The sequence below is a fragment of the Thermobia domestica genome, chromosome 8, assembly GCF_964235325.1.
Source record: "Thermobia domestica chromosome 8, izTheDome1.hap1.1, whole genome shotgun sequence".
NCBI lineage: Eukaryota > Metazoa > Arthropoda > Insecta > Zygentoma > Lepismatidae > Thermobia > Thermobia domestica.
In genome coordinates this window covers 250,530,641-250,553,660 of record NC_137461.1, presented here as the reverse complement: position 1 = coordinate 250,553,660, position 23,020 = coordinate 250,530,641, and the positions used below count along the sequence as shown (strand labels likewise).

Genomic DNA, 23,020 nt, shown 5'->3' with positions numbered 1-23,020 from the left:
GAAACCGTGTTAGACATGGAGTTGGAAACGCAAGTTGTGGCGTTGGAAAGAACCGGATCCCCTGAGTACAGCACTGACGTTAGAAATCGGTCCCGTGGCCCGAAACCCAAGAACTTGGGCCCCACATGTTCAGGCTCGAGTCTCTTCTATTCGATATCAAATATATTGGGCTGTCCCTTACTGACATACAGCATCACAATATTGTCTTGTAATGTTCGATTGAATAACACTCAGGCAGGATAATAAGGAAACTTACTTTTGTGAGCAAATAGCATGGAGAATATGGCATGAACATCCTTTGGGGCCCGATTTCTTAGGCTTCGGGCCCCGGGCCAGATTTACGACACATCGGTGTGCTCTGGGGAATCCGACCCTCTCCAATGCAACCACCCACGCCCAAAAACACAATGCTTCATTGGTGAATAGAAGAGGCTCGACCCTATACTTTTGGGTACGATATCTGAGGACATCAGGCCCTGGGCTCGATTTTTGACATCACCGCTGTACTCAGGGGACCACGACCTTTCCATTGCCATCTCTTACGTCCAAAAACTACATATTTCATTGATGAATAGAAGGGATCCAAGCTCGAAACTTCGGGATCCGTTTTCTGACATCACCGCTGTGCTCAGGAGACAATTATTTATCGCCACCACTCGCGTCCAACAACTCCATGTTTAACAAGGTTTCCTTACCGTAGGAGAATCAGCTCCATGCTCTTTATATGTTATCGATTGTACATCACATTATTGAATACATAAATTATGGACGAGATCACATTAATAACATACATGTATTTTTGACTTTTTTTCTTATTGATTTTACAACAAACTAGGCTATGGGTTGGGCAGGGCCCCTTTCCCTAGTGCTCCCTCCCCTCGCTAGCACTGCGGACCTGTTAGTTACGCCACTGGTTACTATGAACGAGAACGGAGTTTTGAATTAGTTATAACTAATCGAGCAATATCTTAAGTGATTTTGCAGAGGGCAGGGCCCACCTGGAAATTTCCGGGTATCCGGGCGGCCCAGTCCGCCTCTGCTTCTGCGGGCAGCTTTTAAAAAAACTGTTGTGTAAGATACAAAAAATTTCCCTGACTTTTACAGTTAGTGAAACACCCGTTCATGTTCACATACGTCTGTATGACTGGACCGAAATCATAATAGGAAAAATACACTTACACCATTACAGAACGTCCTCCACCTTGAATCACATACTGAAGGTGAAATACTTCCATCACACTTTCGGTGTACTGGACGCTTATTGCAACTTGTCGAACCAAAATACACGTTTCCAGTTCACTACAGTTAAATGAATGTGTTCGTAAGCCCATTCAAGACGAGCAGCATTATATTTGTGTTATCTATATGCATATAAATAAAATGGAAGCTAATGATATTTAACGGCTAACTTCTCCTACACCACTGCACCAATATTGATGATTTTTGGTACACGACGGCACTCTGGCCCAACTATGTTTTCTGTATGTTAGTTTTTCCGAGGTAGTTCCATAGAGGGATAAAACGACCTTAGCATAGGCATTTCAATGACAACATTCAGGTTAATTGTTTATTTAATTTGCACATCAACCAGTTTTCTTTCTTTCTTTTCTAAACACATTTAAACTGCAGCAACCATGAAAAATTCGATCAACGGAAATTCTAATGTTAAAATATAGTAGATACCTCCTTTGTGGCCATATAGAATGGGGGACAAGGAGGTTGAAATAATTTTCATAAACCTATTATCTCTATGTGGAGAAGGGGTATTTCAACTAGTTTTTAAATAAATATCTTTGAAATTATACTGTACATAAATTGTCATATGATTTTATCCAAACTCGATGAATATATGAACTTCCTGTCTCTACACAAGAAAAGTAATTAACCTTTTATATTCCAATTATTAAACTCTTTGCAATAATTTCAATTTCTAGAGCTGCAATATTCCTCAAGTATTAAAGTAACAACTGACTAAGGGAATTTACGTATTAGAATATCCCAGGTATAAATAAAACTATACAAATTTCTAAAAGAAATGACTAATCTCCCAAAATTTTTGTTTACTAACGAGGTTTGTTTACCAACAAATTCATTCCCTTTATTTTTTGCTTAACGTGCCACGATTATGATCCGAGGCTAAGGGAGGCGGTGATGATAATGAAAGGAATGGTAGAATGAAGGAAGTAGTAGGAAACAACCCGGAAAAACCTACAAACACGGTGTTTGTCCAACACAGAGCCCATTTAAGATGAGCTAGGATTGAACCAGAGCTCAGAGGGTAGCGCTCTACCACTGAGCCACATAAACTTATTTAAATTACTATTCAATTAACACTATCGCTGTCAAATTATACATTTTTGTTGTTACTATGTCATCACTTAAATTTTTCAATGATGGCAAATCATACAAGAGTCACTCCACTGAAAATTGCCCGATTTACTACAAATTAGTTGTATGACCATTTTTGAAAATTCCAATAATTTGCACATATTGGTATGTTTCTTAAACACAATGGTCTGATTAGATATACAGGATTCTATTCCATATGCCAACGGCGGCCATATTTCCAACATGGTGTGCATCAAATCATGAAAAAATCAGGATGCATGCATGCAAAATATAATGTCTCAAAAATGAAAAGCGGCACAGAAATGAGACAAACACCACTGAAAAGGAAATGATGGGTCCCAAATGCTATTTATTATTATTATTATTATTATTATTATTATTATTATTATTATTATTATTATTATTACCATCTCGATTCTAAATATCTCAAATAATACCGTAGACTTATTAATGAACATAACCTAAGCCGATTTACAATTTTTAAATATGAAAAGTCTGGGAAGCAGCTCAGCTACGAATGTCCTACAATGGACTTTTCTCCATATAATTCACAGTTTCTCCATATAATTGCACCAAGTATGAAAGTGTAGAAACGAAAACGATGATTTTATAAGCATGAAATGTGGTCGTATACAGAATTTTGTCAATTTTTGCAGCACCTGAATATCTCTGGTGGGGGAAGTGCGAAAATTTTGAAATACACACTAAATTACGTTTAGTTCTTATTGCACTTACAGTACATATAAAATTGGTGTTCTAAAGTTCGCAGGTACACAAACTGTAAAGCTGATAAGTTACGAATAATTTTATGTCAAAATACAGTACAATGACATGCATTTTGTGCAGCTTATAACACGTAATACGTCAAAATGTAACTCTATATGATATTCACGTCTGATTAATGTAATGGTGATTCTGTAGAAATTTCATTGCACAATTTTTCTGTAATATGATAGTTCCTTCCCGTGGAAGCTGTCAGTTCTAAAAGTGCCAATATTCGCAAAACATGTGACAAAGATAACTATGATGCAACAGCTAAATTCACAAATGATGTTCTTAGTTCCGTTAGTTTGAACACACGAACGTTTAAATCATTATGATCCAGACTGATATCTTTAGCCACTGTTAAACCCATCACTGTTAATCATAAACACAAGCAATGAACTCATGAATGTGAAAATTAGAACAGCGAAATTCCATTGGCATCGATGTCTTCATATTCACTCGAATTTGATAGAAATAACACTAGCTCTGAGCAAAGCACAATGTTTTTATTAAAATATCGGTGTGTAACAGTTACACATTGATATTTTAATAATAAATTGTACTTTGCTCAAAGGTTGTATTATTTCTATTCTTAATTACTGAAGCAAAGATAACAGGAACCAGACAGTTATAGAATTTGATGTCCTGTAACATCGCAGATTACTTGTGCTTAGAGGTACCAATCGATGTTATGACTCAATATGAGCCACAGATTTGCATTTGGCAAATCTTCGCTTAAGGATAAGATTAGTTTCTACAGCTTCCGTGAATACACATATTTAGCTGATCTGTGAAATTTTCTGCACAAAATACAAATCTACGGGGGTCAGAATCTGGTTTATGTATATTCTTTGGGAATTCTTGTTGGCTGTACTACCTACATCGTCACACAGGACTTTGCCGTGAGCATACCTAAAGCAACTCCACTCACCTGAGAGACTAGGATCAAATTAGTCATGACAAAGGTTAAATTATTTCTGTTTTTGTACTGCGCAGCTACTCCACCACTGAAATTAATTAATTTTGTGACTGAAAGTAAAACCTTCTTCAGATGGTTTAGGAGTTGTATCTGAAATGTATACACAGCAAAGGTGTTGTGTTGTAAATGACCACTCATAATACACACAATGTATCAGAATAATGTATCAAGTAACATACAATAATACACAAAAGAATGTAAACTGATTTAAGAATTTACCCAATGATAACTTTGTATCTCGTCTTGAACTACTTTAATATACATCAGCCAGCACTATGCAATCAGTAACACCGGAGCTGACTTTATACTCCTTTAGATTGAGATTTCAATATATAGTGATGTTGCTTCAAGGCTATCAATTTCCGTATGAGATTTCCAATGAATTCACTAGAACCTAAAAGAATGGCTGTTGAAGTGGACCTGCCTGTAATCAACAACTGTTTAACAATAACTTATTCACTTATTTCGTCCATTTCGACATTAAGCACGTGATTTATAATTTCTATACCAGAGCAGCTCCATAATATACTCGTACCTATTTATATCCCATGTCATCTGTTCTAACAAATCTTGGAAGTCAACATTTAAATGTACTCCTTCTAATACACACTTGACATTTTGATGGCAAACACACAAACTGTGTGGGAACCTACAGACCTAGCAAGAACGCCCTTTTAGGTCTAGAAGTACAGAGTATGAAGAGATCTTTTTGAATCATTGGACACATACCTTTGAAACGAGATGCACAGTTCTTTCAACTTTTTATATATATATATATATATATATATATATATATATATATATATATACAAAATCCTTTCTTTCCTTCACTCCATTCACTTTCACTGAAATGGAATCCTTATCTCTAGCAAAAATCCTGTTATTCTCTTCAGTGATCTTTATTATTTTCGTATTTAACTGTTTTCGTCCTTTTTTTCTCAAGATCTGGGAAGACTATATTATGAACATAGTTTCGGCAAACAAATTAATTTATAATGAAGGACTTTATGTAACTGTCTATATGCAAGATGGATGTTTGAAATGTTTTCGGAATAATGCACAAAATATTGATTTACATCTTAAAATTATTTTCTTCTTAATATAGTATCCCGTGACACTAAAATACTTGATCCAGCGATATTCTAAAGTCTTTATGCCACTGCAGAAATCAGATTCCTCCAGATCTTCAAAGTATTCTTCCACTCAAGCTTTAAGCTCTTTGTATGAAAAAAATCGAAGTCCACCAAGGTATTTTCTCAGCGCCGGAAAGAGGTGAAATGAAAAATGAAATGAAATCCTTGTGTTTTACGTCCCACTGTATGCCGGTTAGGCTAAAGGAGATGGTGATGATGAGAAACGAATGAAATGGTAGAAAGAAGAAAGTGGGAGGAAACCCATGGACACGGACGGAAAGAGGTGCAAGGCTGATCGGGACGAATCTGGTGGATGTGACAGCGATTCATATCCAACTATTCATTTTAGCAATTGCAACTACATCCGTATGGAATAAGGCTTGTCGTGTGGCTGGTTCAAAACCTGGCGTAGTACTCACCGGAATCTTTTACAGGTAGAAGATTGTCAACGAAAAATGTATCCTTTGCACTCTAAAAAACTCAAGAAATTACTTTCCCAGCAGACTTCACACATCGGATGATTGTGAAGAACTAGGGTGTTTTCATTGTTTTAACTGGTTTTGTTTCTAGAGTATGGTAGTGTACTTATCTACTATTGGTGGTTGTGCATCGAGCACGAAATCAGTTAGTTTCTTTGAATGGGCTAAGTTGTCCTTGAGATTTGCTTTTTTTTTCCCCTTCTTTTTACTTGTTTCTGGTCAGGTGTCAGCACTTCCGGCGTCCATCTTGCGGAGCGTTTATTCATGCACAATTCTTTGATCAAAATACTTAATACCTGTTCATCTAAAACTGAGAGAATTTCTGCAATGCACACATCTTTAATCGGTGATCCAGGAGTCCCATATCATACACCTTGTCAATAATGTATGAGGTAGTGACAGGTTTTGGTCGTCAACTTTTGGGTCATCTTCCAGGCTTTCACGACTTTGTTTCGCCCGGAATATTTTGTAATATCATTGTGTATTTCTGTGTCTTCCCTCTTTTTCATTTTTTTAAAAAATCTTTTTAAGAACAAAAATACGTTCTCTGCAATTGCACAATTACCTGCAGTAACAGTTGTAAGTTGCTGATGCAGACAATATTGCAAAGTTGGGTAGCCGCAGTGGCTGAGTGGTACAGCGTTCACCTCTGGTGAGTGGGGTCCCTGGTTCGATTCTACCTCGCGCCAAATGGGCTTTGTGGTGGACAAACATAGTGGACGTGATTTTTCTCGGGGTTCTCCCATTTCCTACCACTTTTTTTATTCATTTTCATCACGAGTCTTCTTCGGTCTACACGGCATAATTGTGGGATAAAACTGAAAGATTTTATTTAATTTTTTTAATATTGCAAAGCTGAAATAACGTACTCGGTCTGGGCCTAGTGCTAGAATCTGTGGGTCATTCTGACAACTTATCTAATTGCCTCGTACACAATATACTCAAACATTTTACTGGTAAACAGAATCTTCGTTGTGTTGAACATTTCACTATTAGTTAATAAATTGATGCTTCTGTGAAAGCTGATATCTAAATATTTTTCAGTGTGCAAGTCGTAAGTATCACAGGATTCACTGAGCAAGCCAAATCACTTTATTTTTATTGCTTTTCTTCCTTTTTCTAATGTAAGACTGCAACATGTATACCTATATTTTCAACTATGAACCTACAATGTTTCTGCTCCACTTCGTATTCTGTTTAGCAGTATTGATTGTTATTTAAGGTAGTTGTATTTTTTGAATTTCTTTTTCTCTTGTGGTTTCTTCACGTTCTGTGCTATTATAGCAAAATAATTTACATTTTAAGGCGCGATCACAATATATATTGCGTTTCACGTTGATCATTAAGACACAACGATGTTTTCTCACTTGTCTCACATAATTTATCTGGCAAAATTTGTATAGCGTTACAATTTCTTCGTGATTAATTTAAACTGTTGTTTTCATCATTTTCTGGTACGTAATTTGCATTCCATGCTGACTTCTTTTATTTTAACAAATGCAATTCGTGGTTTGGACAAAGGAATCATAGGACAGACTTATGAAAATAATATTAGAAGGCACTTATTTTATAGTTTGTGATAAAAACACTGTGGAGAAAGCTGTACTTTTGAGATTCCGAAGCAATCGTCCCGCCGTAAAGATAAAAAAGAAATTATTATTTTTTTTTTAAAGAGCGTCTGGTTACGTACAACTTTTAGTCACGATTCAACTTTCTTCTACATTCTGACGATAAAATGATAAACTGGAAACCATAAAAGTGTTTATTTAACATGTCTAATTTTTTTTTTTATTTATTTATTTTGTTCGCAACTATCATGTAACTACAGAGTGGCGCAAAACCTAACTAATGAAGAAGCTGGAAATTGCGTACAAGACAGTTCCAACGATGGATTTCAAGTCATACTCAGCAAATAACGATTCGCAATTGCTAATAGCTTCGAAAGTCACAAAGTATCAATTCAAAATAGCAATCGAAGTTCTTTTGTTGATTCTGATTCCACTATACCAATAGCTGTAGTGTGCTCATTCCCTTAAGATAGCACACACCTAGGACGGATTAAGAGCTTTCATTGAATATGGTTCATTAAACCCTTCATATATATGTATATGTATGTATGTCCTAGCTTCAATTACCCGCTGCACTAGGAATAAAATAAGAAAAAAATTAGTAACATGTTCCGTTAGTCAGTCACATTTTATTATTATTGAAGCGCTCTCCGATATCGGTCATTTTCGATTTTATATATATATATATATCCCTCCTCCAAGTTGCCGAGATGAATTTGGATTTAAACGGCATCGGAATTGTCACTTTTCATCTCGGTGGCCCCGAAAACTATGGATTCGACACTAATATCGGTCATTTTCCATTATTATATATATATATATATATATATATATATATCCCCCTTCTTCTTCTTTAAGTTCCACTGTCAAAGTGAAATGATAGAAACCATTCCAGGCCTGAACCTCATCTATGCTGAAAATTTCATGGAGATCGGTCAGGTGGTTTAAGAGTTATTAAGTCACAAACACAGTGACTTATACCGCAACAGTTCACAAGGTAATCAATTATTATTATAATAAATTACAAGTTCAATATGCTCAAAATTATTGTACTGTTTACTTAAGATATATAATGAAAGGTTTTATGGTCTATGTAAAATCGAAGACTCTCAATTCATTCTAGCTAACCCACTCATGTTCCTTCTTCACGTCAATCACCTTGTACTGACTGTAAAATCAGTTACCCACTTCAATCATTACATCACAAGCTTAAGCTATCAGTGTCGACCACACCTGTCGCACACATTATTCTACGCCTGCCAAAAGTCACTGTCAACCACATATCTGACAATCTTACATAAATTACATTATAAAATTCAATACACTAGATATCGGCTATAGACAGTCAAGGAAAACTACCAACAATCAACAAGGTAATGTATTAATAGCTCTTCCTTTAATTGACGAGTGTACCAATTTCTAACAACTACTAATTTAAATTGTAAATAACTACTGAATGAAACGACATAGAGTTATTATTTAAATTTTAGATATGACTATTTTCCTGCTATTTATTTACATTTTCAATTGTTTCCCCTCAACTTGAACGATTTTACGCAATCTTATCTCAAAAAAATTGAAATCACTTTGTGAAGAACATCCGCTGAAATAGCAAGAACTTTACGTTCTATAGATGACTTTAGCTTTCCCAAAGATTACGGATTGTTGTGATAAACCGATTTGCAAACCGTCTGGTATGGATTTACAAACATAAAGTGTCGCGTAATTGTCAAATTTTATAACTTCGTTGCAGAGAAAACTACTTTTAAGTTTAGTAGGTAGGTTTGGTACCACATTACTTTTTGTTTGTTTGCACAGGAACATATCTCTGAAGCATTCAGTTGGGAACGATATTGAGACAGAGTCCTACAAAGATATTCTTCAGTGTTTTATGTTAATGCAGGGTTCCCACAAGAAAGTGAAGATCGATTTCCCTGACATAAATTCTTTAATATAAATTAGAAGATATGGGGTATGTTCTATCATACACTTTTTTAACGTCCTCCTCATCCTCATAGCCGTTTAACACACTCCTTTAATTACCATTTACATTTTTGTTATGTTCAATATAAGTAATTGTTATTTACACAAAATTTATCATGTAAGTATATCATGTATATAGAGCGTTCACCTCTATATAATATATACCGTATCATGTGTATAATATATACATGATACAGTACCTTGACATTGCAAATTAGACATTTTTCTTTTGCTTGAAAAAAAACAATAAAATATATAACATGAAGTCAAGAATATATTGCCAACTCTCCCTGAGACCTAATACTATTAATCCTAAAATGAAATGAAATGAAAGCTTTAAGTTTTACGTTCCACGCTTATGACGTCTAGGCTAAAGGAGACGATAATGATGAGAAATGAATGAAACGATGGAATGAAGAAAGTGGGAGGAAACGGGAGAACTTGAGAAAACCCATACACACGGTATCTGTACACCATAAAGTTTACCTGGCGCGAACTGGGATCGAACCAAGGACCCCATGCACCAGAGGTGAACGCTCTACCACTAAGCCACTGTGGTCCACCATCAATAATAATATTGTCAATTCTGAGACATGTTAATCCTCACACTTACTTTTTTTTAAAACAGAATTTTGTTTTGATTTCCGTTTTTGAATTTGATCTACAAGAGAGTATTGTTCTTGTTTGTAACATTATTCCATGTATTTATTCTTTGCTTCCAATTTCTTAACTTCAGCACTTTGTCTTCTTTTGTCACCTTTGATTTTACTTTCCTCTGCACTTTTGATTCGTTTCTGTTTAAGGTATTTATCATAGCGTCTCCGAGCTGAACGAACTGGGAGACGCATTCTTCGATCAACAGGAACAGATTCTACACCTTCATAGTACATAATTGCATCATGTATCCGTTTCTGTGCTACTACAAGATCTTCGATTTGGTTTTCTACAATATGCGTCTTATTGACTGAGATCCCGCCCTCCACTGAGGCATTGCCGTGGGATGAAATTAAACATTTTCACAACTTCCACAATCAGAATATTCTTGTTTTTTTGGACATTATCTTTACAAAGAAGTCATCTAGCCTGATGCCCATTTTCTCTTCGTCTTCTCTGAACTCAGGAGAACCCTAAATTTCTGTACAGAAAGACATAAATTGACACTTTGCTTTCTCAGCTACAGAATCAGATATTTTGTTAAGCTCATGCAAAGTTTGTAGGATGCGTTTCATCTTAATTGGAGTAAGTTCTGGATTGTTCTTTTGTAACCTGGGGTCCAAAGCTGACAGAGCTAATTTGTGCTTCAGAAGGCTCCTTTCCACAATGTTCTTGATTGTGCCCAGCAAAAAGTTTCGACAGTCAAGCCTGAAAGCTAGTTTATCTTTCTGATGTTTTCATTACTTCCAGTAGTTTTTCTGTCTTAAAATCGATGTCAACGAAAATGACAAGTCATACTTCGATTTCTGCTTTTACATGATCACTTATCTCCCTCTCTCTCACACACAATACCTCAATGCCTCAGCAATAAATAGCAACACTGCATCACTGTCATCATGGGAATGCTGTACCATTGTGGTCCTCTTCACATGTCAATCTGTACAACTGACAGAGAAGAAACCATTTTAGATTGAAAAAAATAAACTTACATGTTTACGTTCCCTGACTTTCCATGACATTTTTCGCAAAATGCATGATTTCCCTGACTTTCCCTAACATGTTTTCATTTCCCTGACTTTCCAGAATGTGGAACCCTGTAATGTCTTCAGTACTTTCTGGTAATTTGTTTTCCATTTCTTATCTTACGATGTTGACATAACTTCGTTCTTATCACTAGAAGAAAAAAAGCAGATGGAACTATATTTGATCTCAATAAATTTAACCTGATTTACAGTCATTAGGTGAATTATATAACTGAAGATAATATGTTACTTACTGGACATCCGCTGTATGGTCCAAATCTGTAAAGTGAAAAAGAAAAGAAAATGTAGTCCTATTTTACGATGTATATATATATATATCTATTTATGTTATAAAACGCATTAAAAGTCAAACTGTTCTGAAAAACAGAACAGAAGCCAGATGTTCTCTGGATTCGTGCAGTGAATATAATGTGTAAAATGAACCCTGTAACCCAACAAGCGACTCTACACTTGCCTGATAAGATGTAGTAACAGGGTGTCTACTATAATTCCAAAATGAAATTTCGTGGCCTTTTCTTTACCAAACACTAAAATATCACAATATTCTCAAAGAGAAAATTTAGGTGCGAATTAGGCCGTATTTTCATGCATGCGATAGACGCGTGCCTTGCTTGCGATTTGGTAGTGTCTAGAGCCGACCACACACATTTTTTGTGGTGAATTTTGACGTTATATAGAACAACATTTTCCAGTCTATACTTATATTTGTAATAAAATAAAATAAAATAAAAAAAAAAAAAAAAAAAAAAAAAAAGAGCTAAATTTCGTGACCGATAGACACCCTGAGTAACAACCGGAAAAGCTTTTAGAATTCACCGGAACCAAGTTGCAAGCAGTACCTAGAGAATATATGAACTTTCGCACATGAGGGGGGGGGGGCTCAGTGGTAGAGCGTTCACCTCTGGTGCGTGGGGTCTCGGGTTCGATCCCAGCTCCCGCCAAGTGAACTTTGTGGTGGACAAACACCGTGTGCGTGGGTTTCCTTGGGGTTCTCCCGTTTCTTCCCACTTTCTTCATTCCACCATTTCATTCATTACTCATCATCACCGTCTCCTTCAGCCTAGACGTCATATGCGTGGGACGTAAAACTCAAAGATTTCATTTTTGATTTTTTTCGAATATGAATATAATACATCTTTTTTTTTCGTGTGATTTTTATTTTTCATGAAGGACCCAAATCAATTCGATTTTCACCCTATGCTTGGAAGTGGAAACTCTTGTAACAAAGTAACTCTGTGGATACACTCAGAACAGTTTGAATATCTTCTTGAAATTTTCAAAGTATGATTTTTGAGAAAATCAAATTCAAAATTTTCGTTTTTTCGAAAAAGAAATCATAAAAAATTTATAGTGTAATATACCATTAGAACGCTCTTTCCATCTATATATATAAAAGAGAACGTACAATTCTTTGTCCGCTCATCACGCTAATACGGCTGAACCAATTTCTTTCATTTTTGGGGGGTTATTAGGATTTGGACCCTAGATGGTTTTTATCATATCACTTTAATTTTTAATTACCAGTGTCTTGAGATAATTGACCATTCAAGTGTCCACAACGTACAAATCCTTTGTTATTAGTTCATCATAGGTAAAAATAAACGTATTTATATGCAACCCGCATGACCGTGTCACTCGGCGGGTTAACATAAATGACAGGCGATATACAGCGGAAAATAGCTTGAATCTTCTGTTTAAAATTTTTTAATTGATTTGCTTATTTTTACAGACACTTTTACAATATGCCAGCACCGGGATGACCGCAGCGAAGCGGGGCGGGTTAACATAAATGACAGGCGATATAATGTTAAGATTTACTGCAATCTTCTATGGTTTTTATCATATCACTTGAAAGCGAAAAAGTAAAAATTATCTAAGTAACAAAGTTTATTGCGTTCCGGGGTGACCGCAGCGAAGCGGGGTGAACGCTGCTAGTAAGCTTTAAAATAAAATTTTAGCCAACAACGTCTTGGTCATTTAGGTCAGGCGCAAACGAAAATCAAACAAATATCACTCATGCAGTTTTTGATAAATTTTGAAACTGGTTCATGAATGAAGTTGAGCCTTCCGCTTGTTCTAGTTATAGCGTTTAGAATATAATATCTCACTGTAACATGCAAGAGTCGATCTGACATGGAATGGCCCTGACGTAATATGATTCAAGGACTAGACTTTCAAGGAAGGGCGCCGTTTTTGTGAAGATTTTTTTGACGTCTTTATATTGGCATTTTTGAATCATGTAAATGCTTCGATAACCCAGAGAACAGCTGTATTCTCTTCTTTAGTACCCCAAAAGTGTCACTATTTCTCTTGGTCATAATCATTTACGGTCTACCCGAACTCTTTAGTGCCATTCAAACCTATAATACCACGAAAATATCATCCCGCTAACGGAACAACTAAATGCTAACAAACACTATATATCGAAGGACACCACAAAATTTAATTATATAATTAGCAATAGTTTTGACCTAAAATTTAAAATCAATTCTCTGGTGCATAGCACTAAGTTAAAGCTATCATCCTTAGATGTAATTATATTTGAATTAACTATTTTAAATTAATTCTTTGAATGTACAGAACATTGAACACAAGAAAATAAATTTAATGATTTTGAGATAATTCAATAACCAAAATTGTAAAGTTATCTTTACAAACGAACTGCTTTCGTTTTAAAATAAGTGCTACAAAGGAAACTGATGGACTGGTAATGGGTAGCCCTCTACCCCCGGTATTAGCTAACACTGTAATAAATTATTAAACATTTTAAATTCAAATTCATAAAATACAGTATTATAGATATGCAGATGATACTCTTGACATCCCATATTATATATATATATATATATATATATATATATATATATATATATAATGAAGGAATACGACAAAATACATCTAAAAAGAGTTAGAAATCAAGAAGCAAATGCATTTCTGGGATATAACTATTTCTAGAGTCGATAATAAATACGTGTTCACACGGACACCGTTAAGAAACCTAAAGCAAATACCTTCTATTTTAATTAAATATCGCCACATTTATTACGACTGAATGCAAACAGTGAGACAACAAAGGACTATAAATTTTCAGAAAGGAGAAGTAAAATTTGCAAAATTCTAACAATTGGATTTCCTCTCCATTATGGCCTAGACTGACATACCAATATCAGAAGGTAACATTAACCTGCTGGTTTCGAATATCTCTCAAAGCATCAAGAAATTTACAAAAACCTTTAATGGAATTTTAAAGTTATTTCGTAAGCAACAAAGTACATTCAGGAATTTAAGAGGTAACGTATGTTTCTAAATAAACATACATAGGTGTAGCCAGAAGAAAAATTGGCACTAGAATCAAATAACACATTGAGGATGTGAAATAAGAGGATACAGCTGTTTCCGGATTACCAAAGGATTTACAGGATTCAAAACATGTCGTTAAGGAGGTGAAAGTTTTTCATAAAACGTTGCCTTTTCTTGAAACATTAGCCTTTGAGTCACATTAAATTTAAAAACAATTAAATCTGGTAATAGGACATTTTGACAAACAGTGGGACCAACATCACAAAGAGCTAAGCCTAGTAGTTGTAATTTTGATTTGTGTCTTAACCTAGTTTTTTTCATTAAATTTTGATTATACGTCATAAAGTAAATAAATAAACTTTAAAAATAAAAAAATAATTAAATAAAAATTTAGCATACTTTGGGCCTGGTAGAGATAGTGTCTTTTTATTAAAAAAAATGTCAGAAAAGTATTGAAGTATTATATTAGATACGTTGCCTAATAGTATAAAACATGTTTGGTAATTTTGCATGAAATGAAATGAAATCTTTAAGTTTTACGTCCCACGAAGCTAGGCTAAAGGAAACGGTGATGATGAGAAATGAATGAAATAGTGGAATGAATAAAGTGGCAGGAAACAGGAGAACCCCGAGAAAACCTACGGGTACGGTGTTTGTCCACCACAAAGTCCACACGGCACGAGCTGGGATCGAACCAGGGACCCCAAGCACCGGAGGTGAACGCTCTACCACTGAGCCACCGCGTCTCTTATGATTTTGCATACAACCTTATATATAATTATGAAAACGGTACATGACAACAGTAAACACCACGACAAAATGAACTAGGACGTTCGAGAAGAGGTGGTTTTAATTTACCAGGCTATCCCAAAAGTTCTGCGCCATACAAAAGGAAAATGGAACACGAATATTAGAAACAAACTTTTATTCAGGAAAGTATATGCTATCATGTTCGATGACCTTCATCCAACTTTGAGACAACAGTTCAATCTAATGGCGATACCATATGACAGGTTTAGAATTGAAAAACTCGCGATACGCAGCATGCACCTCATCATATGAATTGAATTGCCAACCACACAAGAAATGTGTGAGAGAGCGAAACCAACCATAATCTGAGGGCGCAACATCTGAACTATAGGCAGGATGAGGTAATAATTAAAACACGTCAAGTTCAGCTAGGGTGTTGGCACAGCCATAGCTAGAGGGAGGTAAGCTGGGCCGTCGCCACGGGCGCTGATAGCAATAGGGCACCGAACGAGCAAGAAGAAAGAAAAAGTGCTGGAAAGAGACGCGTCGCTCCGAGAAAGTTTTGGCGTCCTATTAAACCAACATTGTCGTCGGTTTGCAAATAAATAGCATTGTTAAAAATTTTCTTGCTCATTTCGTTCGCAATCCAAATGTTTTAATATGCGTCATTACAAGTTTTTACTCTTACTCAATTATTATATATGATTTGTTAATGACGATGTGATATACAAGATGCCGAGAAATGACTTATAGTGTACGGAGGAGCGTTTTCAACATCAGAAACGATTAAAGTCTGAAATATGGGCTCGACGTGTTGATGGTGGAGTCTGTTTAGTTAATCACGCTTTTCTACTCAATCGGATTAATCACGACGGTGAGAATGAAGGTATGAAAATGAGAGGAGTGAAGAGATATGCAAGCTGCTGTTTGCGCAGGAATATTAAAAATGAAGGTAAACATTTTCGAACTCCAAGTAGCTGTAGAATAGGAGCTTAAGGGCTCAGAACTTAACCTACCGAATTTTGTGTTTTTCAAAGACTGATCACTGCCAGTATTATATATTTTTTTTTATTCCATTGACACATAAAATGCTTCCAATTTGAATGAATTTAATGGGATAATTTCTCCACTAACTACCTGTATCTCCAGGATATTTTTTGCGTACGGTACGTATCTAGTTGTGGGTTAGGGTAGTTTTAATAGGTTAATTAATAAAACGTAACCGTAAATTCAGAACTTTCATTCATTAAGAAATTAAGTAATTTCTATTATTGCAAATATATACAGTAGCCAAACTATATTTTGGATTTTAAATACAAACATTGAACATATTCTTCACCTCCATCGATTAATATTGAGAAATTCGCAAAGGCGGCTCCTTCTGAATTTCCGTCCCATTTCACAGAATATTTTTAGCGTAAAAAGATCGAAATTAAAATGCTATTTGTGTGGTCACAGAGAGAATAAAATTTTAAAAGTTTACAATTATTACTTGAAATTAATGCCGTCACTCATTTCGAACAGTTTAAAAACACATAGTTTCTAATGTATTGAAATTTAATTTTTTATCGATATTATGAAATGTAAATAGATGTACATTTCCATAACTGTTCTCCAAGTGCATTTGTTTACAACGAAAGGTAGTTTTGTCAAGTTTAACAAAAAAAGTCCATAATATGCCTCTTGAAAACACCTCTAATTTGTAAAAGAATACATAATGATCACTTTTGACTGTTGCAATGGTCTGTCCAAGCAGCTTGATAAAAAATCACCGTAGGGTAAAAACAAAAGCTGTTTCTCTTATATGTAAAAGAAAGAAAGAAAAAAAAAAGCTTGGTAACGTGAGTGTAGGGGCCCCGGATTCTACTTCGCCCCGGCGCTGAAATCTCTAGCTATGGTTCTCGGTGTTGGTCACACTTCGAGACCGACGACTCGGAGCATTGTCAATTTGCAGCAATAACCTCTTCCTCCTCGTTAATGCCGGATATTTCTCGTTCAAAATGTCATACACTCGGCGTAATTGTTCAGAATACAGTTCACCTGTTACAACACGACCCTCTAGAACAAACTCAAAATGAATTATGCTATCAATACCCCACCAAACACACAGCATGAGCTTTTTCCCAAATATCTCCTGTTTTACATTGGCTAGGGCTTCCTATCCTTTTTTTTTTTTTTTCACCCACTGTTTACGTGTGTCAGGGCTTTCTAAAAGCACCCACTTCTCATCTCCTGTTACAATGCTCCTCCAGAAACGAAGATCACGCGGAATTTTAACAACGTCTGGCAAATTGCCACTCTGTGCTAGGCCTGTTCCTCTGTCAGCTCATGAGGACTTTGTGGGGGCTGTTTATTGACGTAATCCATGGCATGCAATTAACGGTTTACTGTCGATTTGGATGCCCCACCCATTCTTGTTAACACACGTGTATTCAATTGTGGTTTAGCACTTAACAGCATCTTGCAGATGGCCGTTAAAAATGTCCACCGGAGGTCTACCCTTGCAGAGTTTGTCCGCGAGGCTTAAATCCCCAAAGTTGGTGAACCAACGTAAAACTGTCGATCGATCCAGTACTGCTTTGTTCTCTATACGACAAATTTCCTCCGCTGCAGCTTTTGCAGTTAGTCCTTTTTTCCATAAAAATCGTAGCATAGCTCGAATTGCAATTTGGTTCTCACTCATGTTGTCCTTTTTGACTTTATAGAAACACTCGCCAAGCACGCAGTATTTGCCTTTACTTGATCCCACGAACCTGTTCTCTATGCCTGCCAGCAGTTTTCACAGGTGGTACTCCCATGCGCAAAAAATATTGCGCGTATACTGTAACTCACAATTTTTCGCAATTATTCCATTTTCCATATGTTTATTGGTAAAATTCAGTTATTAGTACGTGGAGATAATAGAAAGCAATCCATCTAAGGAGATATTTCCAAAAAATATAATAAAATAATAAAAATATAAGCAAAAAACAAAATTATGTTCGGTTTTGTGTATACTGGCAATAATGTTTTCGAGGGAATTTTTGGAGTAGCACAGCACGATTGCAGAGGGAATAACAAGATTAGTAGAAGAAGAGCTGAATGAAGGAACTGGAAATTGGAGTAAAATATTGCATTTATTGGCTTAAATCTAGGGTGTAAATTGTCTGCCAAATATAAATTAGCTTCTGTAAGCAAGATGTTATAAGGAAATATATAAACAAAGAGAAAAACTGTTGTCTTAAGTTTGGAAGTGACATGCTCTATAGCCATGAGCATTTATTTCTTAAGAAAAAGATAGGCAACAAAAGAAAATCTGTGTGGTCAAGTGGGTAGAGTGACGGACTAGTAATTCTTATACTGTTTTGACACCAGATCGAATCCCATCCGGTCGTTCAATTTTTTTTTCTTTACAAAACATTGTAGAAAGTGTATAATTTTTATGTTAATACGAAACGAAATAATATAATAATGAAATAACTTTTTGTTTTTCTGATGACGTATTTATTCAGAATTAGCTTACTATTTATTACTAATAGCGATTGTTTTTAGTTTATGGTATGGTATGCTTAACCGTTCCCTCTCCGTTTTTACACAGCTTCAACTCACTGCGAGTGTCTGTGAGTCAGGAACTGGAAAAAACAAAACAAGAGCAACCTGCAGCTTTACACACAGCGTGAGGAACACAGTCACAGCGATAGCTCGTTGTCATGAAGAAAAAAAAACTGTTCTAGTGTTTCTGTGTGTGTGTTTCTTTGACTCTCTCTCTCTCTCTCTCTCCTTTCGTTTCATATCCACAAGTGCAACAAATGCAAGTCTGTGTGAAAAAAAAAATCAAGAGTGCTTTCTTTAAACAAAACTAAATTTTACAGCTCTCTTTGTGAGGAACGCGAAAGCTTCCAAAAGATGTCATGAATATTAACTATAATCGTACCGAACTATACAGTAGCGTGAAAAACTGATAATAAAATGATGTAACATGCATAAGCTTTTTTTCCTAGAGTAACCACACATTAAACATAACAAATTAAATTTTTGGGATTACAAATTATCACATTACGTGTCGGTGTAGGCCTATTCGTTTTCACATTCGAGCGACGAAAGAAGAAAGTGTGGTGATAGTTATGAAAACCGAATACCAGATTTCAATAAATTCAAGTTACATGGCTCCTACATATCGAAAAAAAATGATTTTTCGATGTCTGTCCATCTATTTGTCTCTCGGTTCGTCACGCTTTTACACGCACTCAAATAGAGGCCATACTGTTCAACGTATCTGCACCGAATTCTAGACATAACGTTTTAATAACATAATATCTTTCGAATTTTATGTCCTTCGACACCAAAAAGCAATGGTAATTTACTGAAGGATTAAAATTTAAAATAATTCAATTTTCTCAAATAAAAAAAAAAAGCTGTGACGATTTATTTACTTTTGATAAATATATATTTTATTAACAAATCTCCACCACATATGAATAATTTTTCTGAAAAAATATATATGGTGTAATTTACTGTATGGTATGCGTTCTTTTTGCACAATTTTCTCAACCACATTTCATAAATAAACGTATCATTAATTACCTAACAATATGACAACTCGTTCGAAGGAGTAGCTTAATCTTAGGGTGGGCTTTCCCCAGGTGGTTTTCCCATTAACGCCTCAGGCAATTTTGTTCATATTTCGTAAAGAAATATTTCATTAATAAACTAACATAGAGCATAAATAGTTTATTCCGATAACATACAGAAGAAGTGGTTTTCTCAAGGGTTGATTTTTTTGGACAATTGTCTCAGTAATAATTAATTTCCAGTGAGAGCTAGTGTATCTTCATTCAAGGCATGTGACACGTCGGTGCAAAGAAGAAAGTGTTTAAATAAGCCTAACCAAGCTAATCAACAAAAGAAATAATACAATGTTACGAAATTATCGTAGAAACGTTGTTAATATTACGTAGGTTCGACTGGAATGTCCAAACAATTGTCAATTCCAAAGGTCTTTGTTTTCGTCCGGCGGGAGCTCATGTGGTTCGGATTTCACGTTAATCAGTAGGTCCACGTCTCATATAGCCTCGCTGCTGAAAGGGACGTTAAATTCAAAATCACATCACACATCTTTGTTTTCGCCTTTGTTTTAGCTCATAAATGTCTCTGTTCATAAGCTCCTTAGTGGTTAGCGTACGCGCCTTTGGCGTGGAAGACCCGGCGAGAGCTCACGTGGTTCGGAGTCCACGTTAATCAGTAGGCCGACGTCTCATATAGCTTCGTTCCTGAACAAGACGTTAAACTCAAACTCAATGTCTTTGTTCATAAATGTCTTTGTCTATGGTTTTGCATATACGTGGCATGGACATTAAATTTTGATTTCTACGCCATATGTATCTAATTACATACACACCTATAGAACGAACACAACAAACTTGGAATATCTACATTGTTTGCGTATGGAAAATAATCACGCTCTACTGTACAGGACAGCCGTGTGTATGGAATTCCATACACATGGCAATCAACGTATTAAGAAATGTATAATAATAAGAATTATTATTATTATTATTATTATTATTATTATTATTAATAATAATAATAATAATAATAAACAGAAAACGATACGATCACTTACATAATTGATAAATATAAGTTAACATTTAATAAGCATAAACTGCAATGGAATTAAGTTGTTTCTCTCTCTCCCTGAACGCTACAGCCCTTATTGTTCTAAGGCGTAGAAGAGAACTTGTGGCACCCACGATTTGGGGCGGTGTGTGGTCACAACTTGGTATCCCTTTGTTGTTAGTCCTAGCTTTCTAGACGGATGCAGTTATTACCGGTAGAATATACAGGCAACTAGACTTTTGTATTACTATTAAAGTAAATAATTACACTCATTCCTTCAATGTGATACTTGTGGTTGCTTAACCGTATACAGACAGCTGATCCATGGAAAAATCGTTAATAATAATAATAATAATAAATAACAGGAACTCGACAAATATTCTTGCAAATAATAGGAAAAAGTTTGCGTCACACTGTTCACTTTGCTGGACACACCAGTGTGGCGCGTTATACTGACTGTGGCACACTGGAATATAGGATATGTTTTTTTTAATTTTTTTTTCCAACTATTCCAACTGCTTCAATTGAAATGGATCTATAATATTAAGAGAATGAATTTAGTCTTCTTACCCTTCAATTTAGAAATAAGGTTCGCGAGAATTTCATAAAAGAATAATATACTCAGAATTGTATATAGTAGTTTGTTTTATTCGAAATTACATACTTCCTGCAACTGTTTTTTGATTGAAATGATTTGAAATGAAATTTTTAAGTTTTACGTCCCACGATTATGCCGGATAGGCTAAAGGAGACAGTGATGATAAGAAATGAATGAAATGGTGGAATGAAAAAAGTGGGATAAAACGGGAGAACCTCGAGAAAACCCACGCACACAGTGTTTGTCCAGCACAAGGTTCACTTGGCGCGAGCATAGATCGAACCAAGGACTCCATGCACCAAAGGTGAACGCTCTACCACTGAAACACCGTGGTCTCTGAAATTACTTATGGAACTACCGAGAACTATGCTGTAATATTTGAATGTGTTCCAAGTTTACAATAATTAGTTTAGTTAAATTCATTATTAACAATTAAATAATTGCATTCATTATTAACAGTTAAATGCTGCTGATGCAAAGACTTAAATCTAGCGATACCGCGAGCGTAAGTATTAAACAGATGGATTTTAAAGAACCTCCTGAGCTGGGGGCCCTGGGCTCCATTGGCTCCGCCCTTAATCCGCTAATGCCTATAGATTATAAATTAAAGGGGACGGGCCGGGTCCGTTCTAAAAATTCCGGCCCGTATCCTGTGTATATGCTATCTGAAAATACAGTAGAGTTTCGCTTATCCGACATAAAACAGGCAGGCAGAACGCCGGATAATATGGATGTGTTAAGGAAAGACCTATAAAAAGACAAACTATGATATAATTTTACACATTACGCATCTAATTATCATCTTTGCAAGAAACAAATATAATGCATTGACTCAGTGACGTATCCAGCGTGAGGTCCTGGAAGCTGTCCCTTACCAAACCTCAAGCACTTTTTTAATAAACCTTTTTCCCTTTTGAGTTTTTTTTTTTTTTTTTTTTAAATGTCAGATTACTTTGAGTCAGTGTCCAAACTGTGGACAATGCGTTGTTGTTATAATTCTAACAAGTAACACTTCCCAAGTGTAACACTCCGATTTTGATAAAATTTGGCAGGTAGATACTATACATAAAATAAACAAACAAGTGCTTTTTTATTTTATTTTTGCTGAAAAACGGTTTTAGGGGGCAAAAGCCCTCACCCAAAATTTGAAAGTTGACGCTCGAAAGGCAAAAACAAGTGGACCAAAGTGAACGAAATTGTGAACAGATATTGCGGACATAAAATTAGGGAATACGTGTTTTGTATTTTCCTGGAAAAACGGTTAGGTGGGGCTCAGATCCCTCCAAACCTTTGATCATGAAATATCAAAAGTGCTAATAACAGTATGTCAGAAGTGCCTAAATTTACATAAAGAAATGGAACAAAACTTTGTGTTAGGACAATAAGCAAAAAAATAAACAAATTCGGCTTTTTTATTTCCTGCGAAAAAACGGTTTTAGAGGACAAAAGGTCCCCCCCATGAATTCTGAAATTTGACGCAAGAAAGGCAAGAAAAAATGTACCGAACTGAATGAAATTGTTCACAAATGTTGTAGAGGTAAGATGAGGAAATACGTGCTTCGTATTTTCCTGAAAAGAGAAAAAAACCTTTTGAGTGGACCGAGGCGTTGAGTGTCGGAAGGATTGGACCGAAGCGAATGAAATTGTCTGTAAATATTGGATATGAAAACTAAAGCCTCTCGTGTTTCACAAGTGTCTCCATCAGATTTCTTCAAATTTGGCAGATCAACAACAAGCACAAACAGTATAGCGTATTTTGTAGTATTTCACGAGGCAACTTTAACCCTTACAATGTTTTTCCGCATAAACAAAAACACGTGCCGA

At 35.6% G+C, this 23,020-nt stretch overlaps 1 protein-coding gene across 2 annotated transcripts in view; it reads right to left on the bottom strand.

Annotated features, from left to right (window-relative positions):
* Archease (protein archease) overlaps positions 1 to 23,020 on the bottom strand; it is a 58,463-nt gene that overhangs the window by 20,156 nt on the left and 15,287 nt on the right. Inside the window, exon 2 of one of the 2 annotated variants that reach the window (XM_081769601.1) lies at positions 11,187 to 11,211. The exons of the other annotated variant lie outside the window; for it this stretch is intronic. Within the exon in view, the coding sequence (XP_081625727.1) occupies positions 11,187 to 11,211 (25 nt within the window). The remainder of the gene's footprint in view (positions 1 to 11,186; positions 11,212 to 23,020) is intronic. 2 annotated transcript variants of the gene reach the window in all.